Source organism: Gopherus evgoodei, chromosome 1 (assembly GCF_007399415.2).
Source record: "Gopherus evgoodei ecotype Sinaloan lineage chromosome 1, rGopEvg1_v1.p, whole genome shotgun sequence".
Classification (NCBI taxonomy): domain Eukaryota; kingdom Metazoa; phylum Chordata; order Testudines; family Testudinidae; genus Gopherus; species Gopherus evgoodei.
The window spans coordinates 255,910,921-255,926,293 of record NC_044322.1 but is presented as its reverse complement, the minus strand read 5'-3'; the positions used below and the strand labels follow the sequence as shown (position 1 = coordinate 255,926,293).

The window sequence follows — 15,373 nt, the reverse complement described above, 5'->3', positions numbered from 1 at the left end:
ACTAGATTAAGTCCTTCCAACTCCTCCCTGAAAGGATTGGGGGCCCCCTTGAACAGAAGGCCCTGTCTGTTTGCTGGACCAGAAAGAAGACTGAGTACGTTTAAACTCAAGCTATCTATCCAAAAGTCCTTTCTTTGTCTGTTGGTTGCTGGAGAACACAGTTTGAACTAGTATATGCAAGCCTCTGCAGGTAGTAGTACTTTTCTGGAGGAGTTACAACTTGAGTGAAATTGCCTGATCACCCCCTCCCTCCCCCCACAGTTCTTAGCTCCGGAAAGAAGCTAAGAACAGCCTACTTTTAGGTTCTCCTGTTCACTCAGACATGAATCTCACAACATGCTAGTATCTCTCTTAATAGTGTTTTACCATAAGACCTCCCCTTGTGCATGAAGTCCATTTCCTACCTTCATGTCTTCTGCTTTACGTCAACAACTCAAGCAACCTAGCTGCAATGCAGCACAAGCCCAAAAAACCTGTCAGTTATTAACCGAGGCCTCCTAGTAACACACAGGCAAGGTCGTGTTAAATTTCCTTGTGAAATATAGGAGTCCATTTAATATTTAGCCTTTCAAGATCAAGATTCTCAAACTTCATCTTGCCAGTTTGCAACCAGACTATTAGCATATACGTTCATATTTTAGCCCAATGTGAATTGAAGTAGCCAAGTAAACTCCTGACACACAGAAAGAGATTAATTATAAACAGCAGCTGGGGCAGCACTGCTACAATGCAGATATCCATGCTCCTCAGCAATGTCAAGCTAGTACAGCTAGTTTACTTATTTAATATTGATCAGTTTCTGTAAACTAAAAGGCAACCGCTGCCCATCACCAATTGTTCTATCACAGTGATTCTCAACCCCCCCATTCTCCCTCCCCCCCCCCGACACAGACCACTTGAAAATTGCTGAGGGTCTCGGTGACCCACTTAACGATCTTTCCAATTGTTGTTTGTACCATTAGCTAACTATTGTAAAGTGCTTTGGATAAAAGCACTACATAAAATCTTAAACTTTTTTTGTTCTACAAATAAAAGCACACAACTCATATTTTAATATCAGTAGTCTTACCTTTCTAATGTGATGGATGTGCCCTCTTTCCCCCGCTGAAGCAGCCCCCGAGCTGGGGCTGGGAAGGCGGGGGCAAGGCTCTCTCTCCTGCCACAGAGCTGAGGCTGGGAAGGAAGGTCATCTCTCCCCAGCAACCGCAGCCCTGGAATTGGGGAAAGTCACCTCTTTCTCTGGCCACCGCAGCCCTGCACGTCCCAAATTTCCCCCAGTCCCTCTTCTCACCCCATTGCCCCCTCCCACCTACCCCTTATTCCCCCCAAGGCCACTACCTCACCGTACATGTGCGTCTTCTCCAGGGTCCAGGCACTTAATTAGTGGAGCTACGCCTGCACAGCTCCACTCATTAGGTGGGTGGCCCTTCATTCTCTCATGTGCAGCCACCCAGGTGCACACCTTAGTGGGAACTATCCACGGACCACACTTTGAGACCCCCTGTTCTATTGCACATCACTCAGATGGCAACTAACTTTAAAGAATTTTGCTCTTAATACCATGTGAACAGAATTTGACCACAATAACCATCCTAGAAATTTTTTCACCTCAAAAGTCAAAAAACGTATGCCTACTATGTACAAGGACCACACGCAATACTATCATTTACTTCCAGTGCACAGCTGTGCTCATCCTGCCAACTTTCTTTCTGCAGTAATTTGTGTTTTACAATACAACTTTATGAAGCATATTTTTTATAAAGCATATCCTTTCACACACATTGCGTCCCCAAAACAGGCTGGGGTTACAAAGTTGAAATAAAAATACAAAAGCAGAGAAGGGGAAAAAATGTCAAGAGAAAAATTCTTGCATCCGTCATGGCGAGATTGTGCAAAAGTGCAGAGAAGATAGTACACAAATTGAGGGAGTTAGGAATAAGAGACCAGATCTTTGAACTAAGACACAAAATCAGAATGGTTTTAAAAACTTCTGGGCCTGTGTATTGGTATATGAAATGAATGAGGAGCCAACAGGAGTTGTCTGATATGGGTGACATGTCACACTTCATACCTGTGAGAAGTTTGGCACCAGCAAAAACTGAAGTTGGGAGGACTGTGCTTGGGGTGGATAGACCAGTAGAGAATGGAGTCCAGCAGAGTTAGCTGCACAGTTTACCCCAAACTTCCTCAGCAGACTGTTATCAAAACCCCAGACCCCAAACCCAAAACTCAAGTACACAGAAGTTCTCTCTTCTCCTATCCCTCAACTGGTTCTGTGGTTTTCATAACAGCCAGGGGTGATGGGCTTTTCAATGTATCTGCTCACAAATCTATTTCATCTCTAATTTTGGATTAGATCCCATTTTCAAAAAATATTATAGTTTGCTCTTAGGATCAGAGAATGTTTACATTGTGTGTCCTGCACAGTAAGCACTTGTCAAGGCTGAAATTACAATGCAACTATATTTTTTTAGACACTATTCCTTACTGCAAAGTAAGTTAGAAAAATAAGCATGGAGTACGTGAAAGTGGCCACTGCAAGACCACATATACAGAATTAATTGGCAACGCAAACTTGTCTCCCCCAAATTAGCCAGGTGAACTTAATTCATGAACCACTGAGAAAATAAATATTTCAGACAATACTGATTTATAGCAACAGACTAGGGACCTTTCAGCTGTAAACGGAATTGTTGCTGTCAGCTCAACAGCAAACCAGAAATAGAAAGCACTTAAATATCTGAAAATTCAATTGTTTGAGAGTTGAGGTGAAAGTAGCAAGATGTGCACAAACAGTATTTTTGCATGATGAACTTAGCAAACACTCCAAGAAAAAAAAAAATCTACAAACTGATTAGTCAGTTAGAACAAACATGTTCCAAATGTATTACACAATCAAGCAGCTGATTTTATAATATATTTATACTTCTAAGGCACCAGAGATAAAACTTTGCTCTCCATTTGTCTTTGGACTAAAACACTATTAAATATTCTGCAGGTAACAACTCAAATTCAAAGACTAACAATCAAAAACAATTCAAAAATCCAAACAAGTCAGCCTTACCTAGATCAAAAGACATGGTTTTCATGTATGCTGATACCAAATTCACTCTAATGCTGCTGTATGCACCAGTAATCGAGTTCACAGTGTTAATGATCATATGACAGGTTCACATATACCCCATTTACAAATTTTGTAGATCATTGAGAAGGAGTTCTAATCAGATGCTCAGTATATACTGAAAGTTTACAGTTCACAGACATAGCATGTAATAGCCCCACCTCTTTGACAGCATGCCTGTTTTGTGTAAGGGAGAGAGAGAGGGCTGGAGCAAGCAAGCAAAACTAACAAGAGAGGAGAGAGAGTCAGTTGGAAGAGGTTTTATTCCTGTTAAATAGAAAAACAAGGGAATCAACTTATGTAACCTTCAAACCACAGGAGCAAAGCATGGGGAAAACACAGTAAGTGGTTTTCATCTAATGCCTCAGCTATTTTGGAAGTTTCTACAACTGTTGATTTCACCACTGTATAAAAAAACAAGGTTAAATGATAAAATCAGTAGCCCTTTCCTCTGGTTGATACTTACAGTCCCATTGTTATTAAGTGACTTTTGTTTCCAAAATCCTTTTCATTGTGCAAACAGAGCGTGTTTAAACTGCTTCTTTGAACTAAAGTAAAGGTGAAGATTAGAACTCCAGAACAGAGGTACAACCGAAAAAGATTCTACAATGTATTCATAAAATGCTGGCTTTTTTGGTGTAGAATGGAAATAGAATGAGGTCATTGGAATGAATCCAGTTTTAAAATAGTAAGGCTTTTGCACCCTGTGCTTGGCAATGCCTTAGTACATATTTTGATGGCATCTCAAAAAAACCTGACATGCTGCAGCATTGCAAGTAGCTAAAAAGTTCAATTTTTGAGGAACAGTCCTTGCCACAAATACTGAAGGAAGGCACAGGGTCAGAGGATGAAGCCAGTACACTGGTAGCACTTGAGGCCTACTGACTGCACTTTCCTCTTCACTCTCCTCTGTCTTAACCACCTCTCTCTTCTGACTCTTTGCTTGCAGGTAAATGTAAGGAAAGAGATAAATCAGAGTCAATTTTGTATTGTGTAAATGCAAATCATCTTAGAAAAGTTCAGACATTAGATGAACTGGAAAGAGTAATATTACTATTAACAAACAAACTGTTGAAGATCCCCAAGTCTAGTTTGCTAAGAACCCCACCCCTTTTCCTTCATGCCCTGTTGACCTTGTAAGACAATTACCCTGCTGCAGGTGTAATTTTGCTCAGACCGTATCAAACAGTATCCATGACTAACAAAGTGGTCAGCAAAATAAAATACATAAATGCAACGTATCTGGTTTCCTCCTCACCCAAAGAGATGGTGTGACAGGGACAAATGCTGCCCAAGCTTGGGGGCGGGGGGACAGGGGAGGAGGAGGAGGAAAGAAAAGAGGGAAAAAAAAAGCTTAAAAGCCCTGGATGAATTTCATTCTGGGGCAAGAGGAACAGACTGGGTTAAACCTGGCTGACTGTTCTTGGTAAATTTGGATAATGTGAACCAGAACATACGCACATGTTCATTCACAGCACCAGGGCCGTAGCAACAATGAACGTGGCTCCCTCCGAACATATGTCTGGGGCCCCTTACAATGCAGAAACTGGAATGCGGTATTTATTTTATACAATATACAGGATTCATATTATGTATACATAGGCCTACAGTGTACATGTATTCTGTATTTACACAAAGCGCTTCTTTCGAGTCTTGTTCTCCGCAAATTGGTTAATCAATGCGTCATATCCAGAGATTTGGCAATCTTGTTTTCGATTGAGATAACTGCAAGCGCAGAAAGCCTGTCATCTGTCATGGTTGAGCGCAGGATATTCTTGATCAGTTTCAGTCTGCTGAAGCTCCTTTCAGCACCAGTGACAGTAACTGGTGTGGTCAGAAGAATTCTGATGCAAATACAAAGATTCGGATATATCTCCTGAAGGCTGTTCTTGTATATGTATGTTAAAAAATTGTTTGCCGTGACAAGTCCTCTCTCTTTCTCGATGACATAAATAAAACGATTCAATTCCATTATGAGTTCATTGGCATCAATGTCTCCCATTTTTCTTTCAAAATTTTTGCTGTGATTCTTCAGTTCATTTTCTCTGTGACACTGCTTCAGGCTGTTAGCGTTGTACAGAAATCCAAACAACTTATACCACTCCACGAGTTGGTCAAATCGCAACGAAACAGAAGATATGGCCTGATCAGTGAGAACAAGAAAGAACTGCGATTTGAATTTTTCTTCGGCAGAAAGACGACTCAAATCATCAGCACATTCGTAATCAAACATTCTCTTCTTACGTCGCACCCTGGTTTCTGGAAACACCTGCTCAATACCCATATGCTCTGCTATTTCACGTGCATTTGTGACCACAGAGTTATATCCTGTATTTCGATAGTCTTCCAAAAACTTCATTGTAGCACCGACTTCTGCCTGCAATACATCAATTGACACATCTGGTGACTGAATTAATTTGCTGGTTTTATTGACGTGAAATAGTATATCGTACCATGTGTACACAGTCAGAACAAAAGGCCACGTAGTAACGGTCTAAAAGTGCACCGGCTTCTGTTGCTGTATTGCCATCTTTCTTTTCGAGCACATATTCTCGCAAAGATGACAAAGCATTGCACAATTCTTCAAAGTGATAACGCAATGGCTTCACAGCATCAATTCTCGACTCCCAACGAGTGTCCGATAACCCTTTAACAGATATTGGCATATGTTCTTGAAGTATATCCCAACGTGAAGCTGAAGAAGAAAAGATAACGTATATTCTGTTAATCAGACCGAAAGAGTCAACGGCATATTTCGATTACTTTGCCGCATCTGAGATCACAAGATTCCAAGTGTGAGCTCCATATGGTACATACAAGGCACGGTCATTTATTTCTAGCACGCGGGCTTGAACTCCTTTATTTTTTCCTCTCATATTTGCACCGTTATCATAAGCTTGGCCTCTCATATCAGCAATGTCTATTCCTAAGTTGTTTGCCTTTTCAAGAAATGCTTCCAATAAGCCCTCGCCAGTTGTATCATGAACATTAAGAAAACCAACAAACGCTTCACGAATATTGACACTATCTTCACCGTTGCATTCAACAAAGCGTAACACCACAGACATCCGTTCTTCATGTGACATGTCGGGAATACAGTCAAAAATAACTGAATAATGTTTTGTTTTTTTAAGCTGCGCTATGTTGGCCTCTTGAATGTTACTGGCAACAAGTTGAATCAGCTTGTTTTGGATCTGTGGACTGACGTACTGAACATACGTCTCTGCCTTCTTAATCCTCCGTAAAAGTTCGCTGAGGACAGTATCATACTTTGCAAGCAATTCAAACAGTCCCAAAAAGTTGCCATTCGAAGGATCGCCGAGCTTTTCATTACTTCCTCGAAATGCCAAGTTTCTTTCGGACAAGAAAATAATGACGACATCAACCATGCGTTTGACAACATTTCTCCAGAAATCTCCTTCTTTCAGAAAAGCCTGCAATTCAAGTTGGTCAATAGATGTACGGTTTACTATGCCTGACCGAAGGTCAAACCATTTCACCATACAGTCTTGATGACCATGCCTGTTTCATGCTGCTGAAGTCTTTTTGACTGTGCTTTCCAAGCAGATGTTCCACGACGTAGCGGTATGTCGCCAGTGCCAAATTACAACAAAAACAAAAAATGGCATCTTTCTGAACTGAGTACATTAACCATGAACGTCTTATTTTCTCGCCATTTGCCATGGTTCGATAGAAATGAGTACTTGTGAACCTCCGTCTTTCCTCGTTAAATGGAAATTTGTAACTTTCATTCTGCTGCGGTGGGCCACGTGCAACGTCACACACTTGCCTGTCCGATATTATAGACGGCCAATCTCCTGGATCATCAGTCAGTGGTTCAGATTCAGATACTTCTTTCCCGGCAGCAGCTGGAATATCTGTCACAGTTTGTTTGGTAGAACAACTGGCTTCACCTTCGACCTCACTTGAAGCACTTCTGGATACTTCTGGATACGATTTGTCGCTGCTAGCGCTGTCAGTTTCATGTGCCTGTACCTGTACATTGGATTGCAGCGCAAAATACGTTGACAACTTTGGAATTTTCTCAAGTTCCTTCTCGGCATCTTTTGCTGCCTTTTGTTTACTAGCTCCGCTCTTATACATTCTCTTAGACATCACAAAGCACGCTTCTGAGTTCGAAACGATAAAAAACTAAACTAAATTAATAACATTTATCCGCCGACCGCCATTATGAACGCAAATACACATTCTTTGAATAGGTCCAACTAAAATTCGAAACTGATCGACAGACAACTGATGTAGCCAATAGCATTATGATGTATCATAATGACTTCACGGTTTTGTCAGTAAAACCGACATGGATTGTGCAATAGCGTCAATAAATGTCACTTACTTAGTTATACCTTACATTTTCTTTTGCCACTTTTAGGGGCCCCCTTTCTTGTGGGGCCCCCTCCGGTCGGAAGTTACGGAGGGCGCTCGCTACGCCTCTGCACAGCACTGAAGTAATCTTCCTCAATAACTGTTCAGATGATATATTTGCTTTGCTTTCCTCTGACTTTTTGCATATGCCACAACTCTGCCTCTGTCTACAGGAAGACTGGAAGGTGATATGTAAGATGGTGCAAGTGAGGATAAGCTGGTGTAACTTGCACACCAAGTGAACAGAAGAGATACATATAGCAGGAAAAGTAACTGACAGGATAGCGTAGATCATAAGTGCTAGAATTAGGGGTTCTGGGGTACTGCTGCACCCCCTGGCTTGAAGTGCTTTCCATCATATATGGGGTTTACAGTTTGGCTCAAAGGCTCTCAACACCCCCACTATACTAATTGTTCCAGCACCTCTGATGTAAGTTACATCCTCTTTCAGTACCTGAGCACAGAAATTATACCATCTTAGACTTGCATCATGTTCAACTTCGCTTTCTTTTTTTTTTTTTTAATTATTATTCCCTGTCCAAATGCCTTATTTCACCACTCCCTTTGTATCTTTATCCCACTCCTGACTTCCTGCTTTCTTCTATATTTTCTTTAATGCTTTCTTGCTGTAACTGGAAACTTTTTCACCCTAAAGGTGCAAGGTAACACCACTTCCATTCAAATTCCTTGTTAAAATTCCTTTCTTCCAAGAGCTCACCAGTCAAAGCCATCTGCATAAAATCTCTTACTCATCTATCGTAGAAATCCTGCTACACTTTTAAGACAGAGCCATTTGGGGTCATGCAGTGCACTGGGCCTGTGTTTTGTACCATGGCAAATACAGTGTTAGAGGTTTAAAAAAAACCACTATCACCGTAATTCATCTAATACCCAGTTCATGCTGAAGAATTTCACCAGGATCTAAGCCCCGAAGAAGCATTACAAGAGGTAAGTGCCTCTGTTACTGACTAGTTAGCCTCACTTGTACATCCTGCTGGGAATTTCACTTTCCCCACTCTGAAATATGTTTTACTCTCCATCTTCTCCTCACGTCTGGATGTGTTACGAAGCAGGTGGTGGGGTTGAACTGCGCTTCCTAAATCTGAATCCAAATTTGTATGAGTTCGTATCAGATCATTCACTCTGTCTACCACCTCCCAGCTTTAATAGATAGGATTACTTGATAATGAAAGTACATATTTAAAGGCACAGTCCACTACAAAAAAAACAACATTTCCTATTACCACACATAGGCAATTTTAGTAGGGAAAGCACTTAAAAGCCAATCCCAATGGTGTTTTGCCTCTATAATGGATGCAATATTGGATCCCAAAAGGATATGTAACCTACTTCAAAAAAACAAGAACAAAAACACAAACAGTATTCTGAACATTCAAAAACCCCAAGGGTAACTAATCCCCAACAAGTAACATTTTCACCAATTTTAAGGAAGCAAGTACCTAAAAACTAGTATTCCTCACAGCCCTGCTTAGTGCTATATATATGCAAAACAAGTATTATTACATTTATTAATAATTGGTTTACTGTCTTTGTATTGAATAGTTGGTTCTCTGGAACTGGGCCACTAATTATTTCCTTTCTGGTACAGATGTTGAGTCCTATCGGCAGAGTTTTGCCAAAACACACAATATAATTTATAACAATTTTGCTTCTGTTATTTTAAAAACTTTGACACATATTTTGACTTTGAATGCTCAAATGCAAGTCCAATTTGTATATATCTGAAATCGGAACACAACCTTGCAAATCCTAGTTTTCCTCTACTCCAACATGTTTAGGGATGATCTCATTCACTCTCTCACCGAGGTGAGCAAGCAGGAAAACTGAATTTCAGCAAACAGTAGGAGTCCATGTTTCCTTCAAAAATAATTTTAAATTCTACTGTTTCTTTGTTTTGAAATTAACCCCTCCCCAACAATTGTATTTTCGGGCGGGAGTGGGGGGTGGGGAGTGACAGCAGGATAGAAAGACATGCTATCAAACGGAGTTCTGCCCACTCCAGCTGGTTTAGTAGGTTTTTTCAATCCATTACAAATATCTTAAAGAGAATATCAATATATTGATGAACGCTTGGAGTGAACACTTGGTACATTTAAAAATGAGAAGAACTGTAAAGAGGAGAAGCTGTGATTCCCCATCCTTGAGGATCTGAATGAGAAGCCCAAGTCCTCTCAAACTGACAGACAAATACCTTTCAATTTAATTTCCAGCAGTAATTCAAACACTACCTAATATGTATTGCAAATTTAGCACCACATTCAGAGATGAAGGGTGGGTCATTGGTTAGGTTTTGGCCTGGGAAACCTGTGTTCATTTCTTCATATTATTCATCTGGATTTCAATAGTGACTGAAGGCCCTAGCCAGGGTCAGGAGCCCATTGTGCTAGACCCTGCGACCACACAATAGAATACAGTCCCCCATCCCCAAAGAGACTATCCTCTAGCAGACAAAAAGAGATGTAAGAAAAACACAACACAAAAGCAATTTGCTGTAAGTATAATACAATTTCTCTTTTCCATTTCTCGTACATAACACCCCTCCCCATGACCTCCTGTGTCCAGCTTCTTCAAACTCCTTGCTTGGCCTGACTGTCCTCCTTCCGCCCTTCCCATAGTAACAAATTCAGCCTCGTTTTCAGAGACTCTCATGCAACAAGGAAAAAAAAAAATCTTTTCAAAGGTGGTTCTGTCCCACTTTACCTCCCCACCATGTGTGGGTGTGGTGGAGACAGAGGAAAGGAGAGCTTCCTGATCACCCCTGAACAGTCCACATGGCCCAAGCCCATCCCGACACACAGTGTCCTGGCTCTGATGGCTCTCAATCCCTTTCCCTGCAGGCAGGTGGGGGAGAGGGGGAGGAGGAAGAGAGTGTCCTCCTCCCAGGGTCAGTATCTGTTCCACTGGAGACCTCCCATGTGACCATGAGCTAATGACTTAGAGTACTGGCATATGGGAATCAGCCTCCCAGCCTGGGTCAACAGACTCAAGTTACTGGGGCTTGTGCTAGCAGTCTAAAAATAGCTGTATAAACAGCACTTTGAAGTTGCAGCTCAGGCTGGATCTTGGGTGTTGGACTCAGCTGCAACTCAGCTCCCCATCTGGAAAATAGGGTAACAGTCCTTCCCTATCTCAAAGGGGTGTTTTGAGAATAAATACATTATAAATGGCAAGGTGCTCAGATAATATGGTAACGGTGCCATAAAAGTATGATACACAGTGACTGATTTTAAAGACAAAGATACTATCATCAATATAGTCTGAACTCCTGCACATAAGCCATACATCTATGTAGTACGCTACTACTCAGTATGAGAAAAGGTTGCAGAATATAGAGATCTACTCAGATAACAGTCAAAAAGGAGAATAGATTAGCAGTCTGCCTATTAAATAAGGTACATAACAGGGGTCTCAAACACACGGCCCGCGCCCGCCCCCTTGGCCTACCTCCAGGCGAGAGATGGGGAAACTACACCCGTGGGATTGCCCTCTCAAGCCTCGTGCCTCTCTCTGAAACTGCTGGCATCGTATCCCATCGAGGGGAGGTGGGGGGTAAGAAGCAGAGGGCTCCGTCCGTGTGTTGCCCTGGCTTCTAGGCACCTCCTCCTGCAGCTCCCATTGGCCGGGAACGGGGAACCACGGCCAATGGGAGCTTTGGGGGAGGCACCTGGAGGCGCGGCAAGCATCGTGCAGAGCCCTGTGTCCCCCTCCCCCAGGGGCCACAGGAACATGGTTCCAGCTACTTCCAGGGGCAGCAGCCTGCCCTGGCCCTGGCCCACACCGCTGCCACCCCAACCCCCTGCCCTGAGCCCCCTCCTGCACCCTTCACCCCAACCCCATGCTCCGAGCCCCCTGCTGCATCCCCCACCCATTCTGCACCCGAACCCTGTGCCGAGCCCCCTGCCTGCACCCCACAGCCCAACCCTGTGCCCTGAGCCCCTGCTGCATCCCACACCCCTTCGCACCCCAATCTCCTGCCCTGAGCCCCCTGTCTGAACTTCAACCCCCTGCTGCACCCCCACTCCCTGCCCTGAGCCCCCTGCTGCATCCCACACCCGTTCTGCACCATGAGCCCCCTGCCTGCACTCCCACCACACCCCTCATACATCCTCTGGGGGCAGGGATAGAGCAGAATTGGGGTGGGGACTTCAGGAAAGGGGTGGGAAGAGGTGGGGCCTCATGGAAAGGGTGGAGTGGGGGCAGAGCTGGGGGCAGAGAGAGGGGAATGTGTCAGTGATGCGGCCCTCAGGCCAATGAACTAGCCCTCATGGTCATTTGAGTTTGAGACCTCTGGTACAGAACATGACCATCAAAGACACTGTAGCCTGGGGAATGTGTGTGTGTGGGGGGCAGCTGAGTAATCTCAGAGCTAGGGCTGTCAATTAATTGCAGTTAACTCATGCGATTAACTAAAACAAATTTATCATGGTTTGAAAAATTAATCACGATTACGTCGCAGTTTTAATCGCACTATTAAATAGAATACCAATTGAAATTTATTAAATATTTTGGATGTTTTTCTACATCTTCATATATATTATATTTTGTGTTGTAATAGAAATCAAAGTACATTATTTATTCCAAATATCTGCACTGTAAAAAAGATACAAAAGCAACAGTATTTTTCAATACACCTCATACAATCTCTGTTGTGAAAATGCAACTTACAAATGTAGATTTTTTTTGATACATAACCACAGTCAAAAACGAAACAATGTAAAACTTTAGAGCCTACAAGTCCACTCAGTCCTACTTCTTTTTCAGCCAATCACTAAGACAAACAAGTTTCTTTACATTTACAGGAGATAATGCTGCCCTCTTCTTATTTGTAATGTCACCAGTAAGTAAAAACAGGCACTTGCATGGCACTTCTGCAGCTGGCATTGCAAGGTATTTACATGGCAGATATGCTAAACATTCGTATACCCCTTCACGCTTCAGCCACTATTCCAGAGGACATGCTTCCATGCCAACGACACTCATAAAAAAAGTCGTAATTAAATTTGTGGCTGAACTCATTGGGGGAGGAATTGCGTGTCCCCTGTTCTGTTTTATGTCCCCCGCACTCTGCCATATATTACATGTTATAGCAGTCTCAGATGATGGCCCAGCACATGTTCATTTTAAGACCACATTCACTGCAGATTTCGCAAAATGCAAAGAAGGTACCAGTGTGTGATTTCTAAAGATAGCTACAGTACTCGACCCAAGGTTTAAGACTCTGAAGTGCCTTCCAAAATCTGAGACGAACAAGGTGTGGAGCATGGCTTTCAGAAGTCTTAAAAGAGCAACACTCTGAAGCGGAAACTATAGAACCCAAACCACCAAAAAAGAAAATCAACCTTCTGCTGGTGGCATCCGATTCAGATAATGAAAATAAACATATGTCGGTTCGTACTGCTTTGGACTGTTATCAAGCAGAACTCGTCATCAGCATGGATGCATGTCCCCTGGCATGGTGGTTGAAACATGGAAGGACATATGAATCTTTAGCACATCTGGCAGGTAGATATCTTGCAAAGCCGGCTACAATAGAGCCATAAAAATGTCTGTTCTTACTTTCAGGTGACATTGTAAACAAGAAGAGGGAAGCATTATCTCCTGCAAATGTAAACAAACTTGTTTGTCTGGGCAATTGGCTGGACAAGGAGAAGGACTGAGTGGACTTTGTTTTCTTTTTTAATACATTTTTTGGTACACAATTTGTAAGTTCAACTTTCATGATAAAGAGATTGCACTACAGTAGTTATACAGGAACTCCTCACTTAAAGTCGTCCCAGTTAACGTTGTTTTGATGTTAAGTTGGTGATCAATTTGGGAACATGCTTGTTTTGTCCACTGCTTGCAGGAAGAGCCGCTCATTGCAGCTAGCTGGTGGATGGTTGGAACCAAGGTGGACCAGCAGCCCCCAACACCAGCTCCTCACTCCCCGTAAGTTCCTTGTGCAGCAGCTGTCCCTCCCCCCACTGCCATGTGCTGCTCCTACCCTCTGCCTTGGAGCTGCTCCCAAAGACTCCTGCTTGCTGTACAGGGGGAGGAGGGCTGTCAGGGTGTCTCCCCCATCCCTGCATCCTACTTATTCCATCTTCCATAGAGCAGGGGGGACACACGATGGACGGAGGGAGCTTCTAGACAGTAGCTGTGGGTCTCAGGTCTCAGCAAGCTGATTTAATTAACAAGGCAGTGTACTTAAGCCTGGGGTCAGCTACTTAAAGGGGAAATGCACATTTTTTTCCTCACACACGGGGTGTGTCTCTGTCTGCCCTCCCTCCCTTCCTGCTGCCTTGTAGAGTGTTGAGAGAGTTTACCCTTGAGGGCTCAGTCAATTGCTAGGTCATTTAGCAGTAAGGCATTCCCTGGAAAATATCCTACCCTCTGACTCCTCCACCTCAACCAAGCTTCACAATCATCATCACTGTGTACCAGTATTAAACTGTTTGTTTAAAACTTATACTGTGTGTGTGTGTGTGTGTGTGTGTGTGTGTGTGTGTGTGTGTGTGTGTGTGTGTGTGTGTGATTAGTCTTTTGTCTAGTGAAACTTTCCCTGGAACCTCACCCCCTCATTTACATTAATTCTTATGGGAAAATTGGATTCACTTAACATTATTTCGCTTAAAGTCACATTTTTCAGGAACATAACTACAATGTTAAGTGAAAGCTTATGCTCCAATATGTTTGTTAGTCTATAAGGTGCCATAGAACTCTTTGCTGCCTCTACCTACACAGAAAACAGAGTGCCATGAAATGAAATCTCAGTAACTCTGGTTCAAAGAAATCTTTTCATTACTGGTTAACTAAGAGAGTGTTTCTAACATGGATAATTTTGCCCACATTAAATTGTTCAAAATAGAAAATATACATCCAATAAAATGGCATATTGTTGGTTCAAGGACATGCATAGTACATAGTTGAATTCCACAGGAATTAGTTTACCACTGCCTACAAATTGAAGCCACTTGCTAAATAAAATGCCCCTTGCTTCAGCACTCTAGGACCTGGAAAAATTAATGCAAAAAACATCTTGATAAATACTTGGCACTTCTGTTTTGCCTTCCATCTCAAAGCAGTCTTCAAGCCATAATTAAGCTTCACCAGCACCCTGTGACTCAGTGTTGTGTTCTGCCCTTTCGGGGGGCTCTGAATTCTAATTTAATTTTAAATGAAGCTTCTTAAACATTTTAAAAATCTTATTTACTTTACATACAACAATATTTTAGTTATATATTATAGAAAGAGACCTTCTAAAAACGTTAAAATGTATTACTGGCACACGAAATGTTAAATTAGAGTGAATAAATGAAGACTCGGCACACCACTACTGAAAGGTTGCCAACCCCTGCACTAGACCATGGTTCTCCAGCTTCATATTTGAGTTTCACATTTCAATTACATACATTATACTATAGCACTTATCTGTATGACTATGAAAACACATGCATGTGATAATGTTTTTTTAAGCAGCACACAGGTGAGATGTACATTCCATGCCCGTTGTGCCTCTGCGGTCTATTTTGTTTCACTCACAAAGTGTGACGCTAACTGCAGTTTAAATAAAAACTTTATTAAATGCCATGGCCTGATCTGTTTATGTGATGGGGAGTTTTAGCCTAACTCTCCATGTTTCCTGTTCTACTGGTGACATGTCAGTAACAGTCCATTCAGGAAATATGGGCCCTCTGACTCCAGTTCCACTGATTATAATTCACTTTTCCTATTTTAGGATAATTTTAATACAAACATTAAAAACAAATCATTGACACCGAGGACCTTACCCCAGGTCCCTTTGGCCCCAGGCTACTAGCACGTAGCAGAGATGGAAACTTGTCTTTACCACAGACTCAGCTGGTCACT

General features: G+C 42.3%; 1 protein-coding gene across 4 annotated transcripts in view; it reads right to left on the bottom strand.

Annotated features, from left to right (window-relative positions):
• FGD4 (FYVE, RhoGEF and PH domain containing 4) overlaps positions 1–15,373 on the bottom strand; it is a 214,274-nt gene that overhangs the window by 90,419 nt on the left and 108,482 nt on the right. The window contains exon 1 of one of the 4 annotated variants that reach the window (XM_030543593.1): positions 3,065–3,250. The exons of 2 other annotated variants lie outside the window; for them this stretch is intronic. In XM_030543593.1, the coding sequence (XP_030399453.1) occupies positions 3,065–3,161 (97 nt within the window). In that variant the 5' untranslated portion in view covers positions 3,162–3,250. Of the gene's footprint in view, positions 1–2,671; positions 2,677–3,064; positions 3,251–15,373 lie in introns of those variants that run through there. One more of the 4 variants, XM_030543623.1, reaches the window with a different exon arrangement.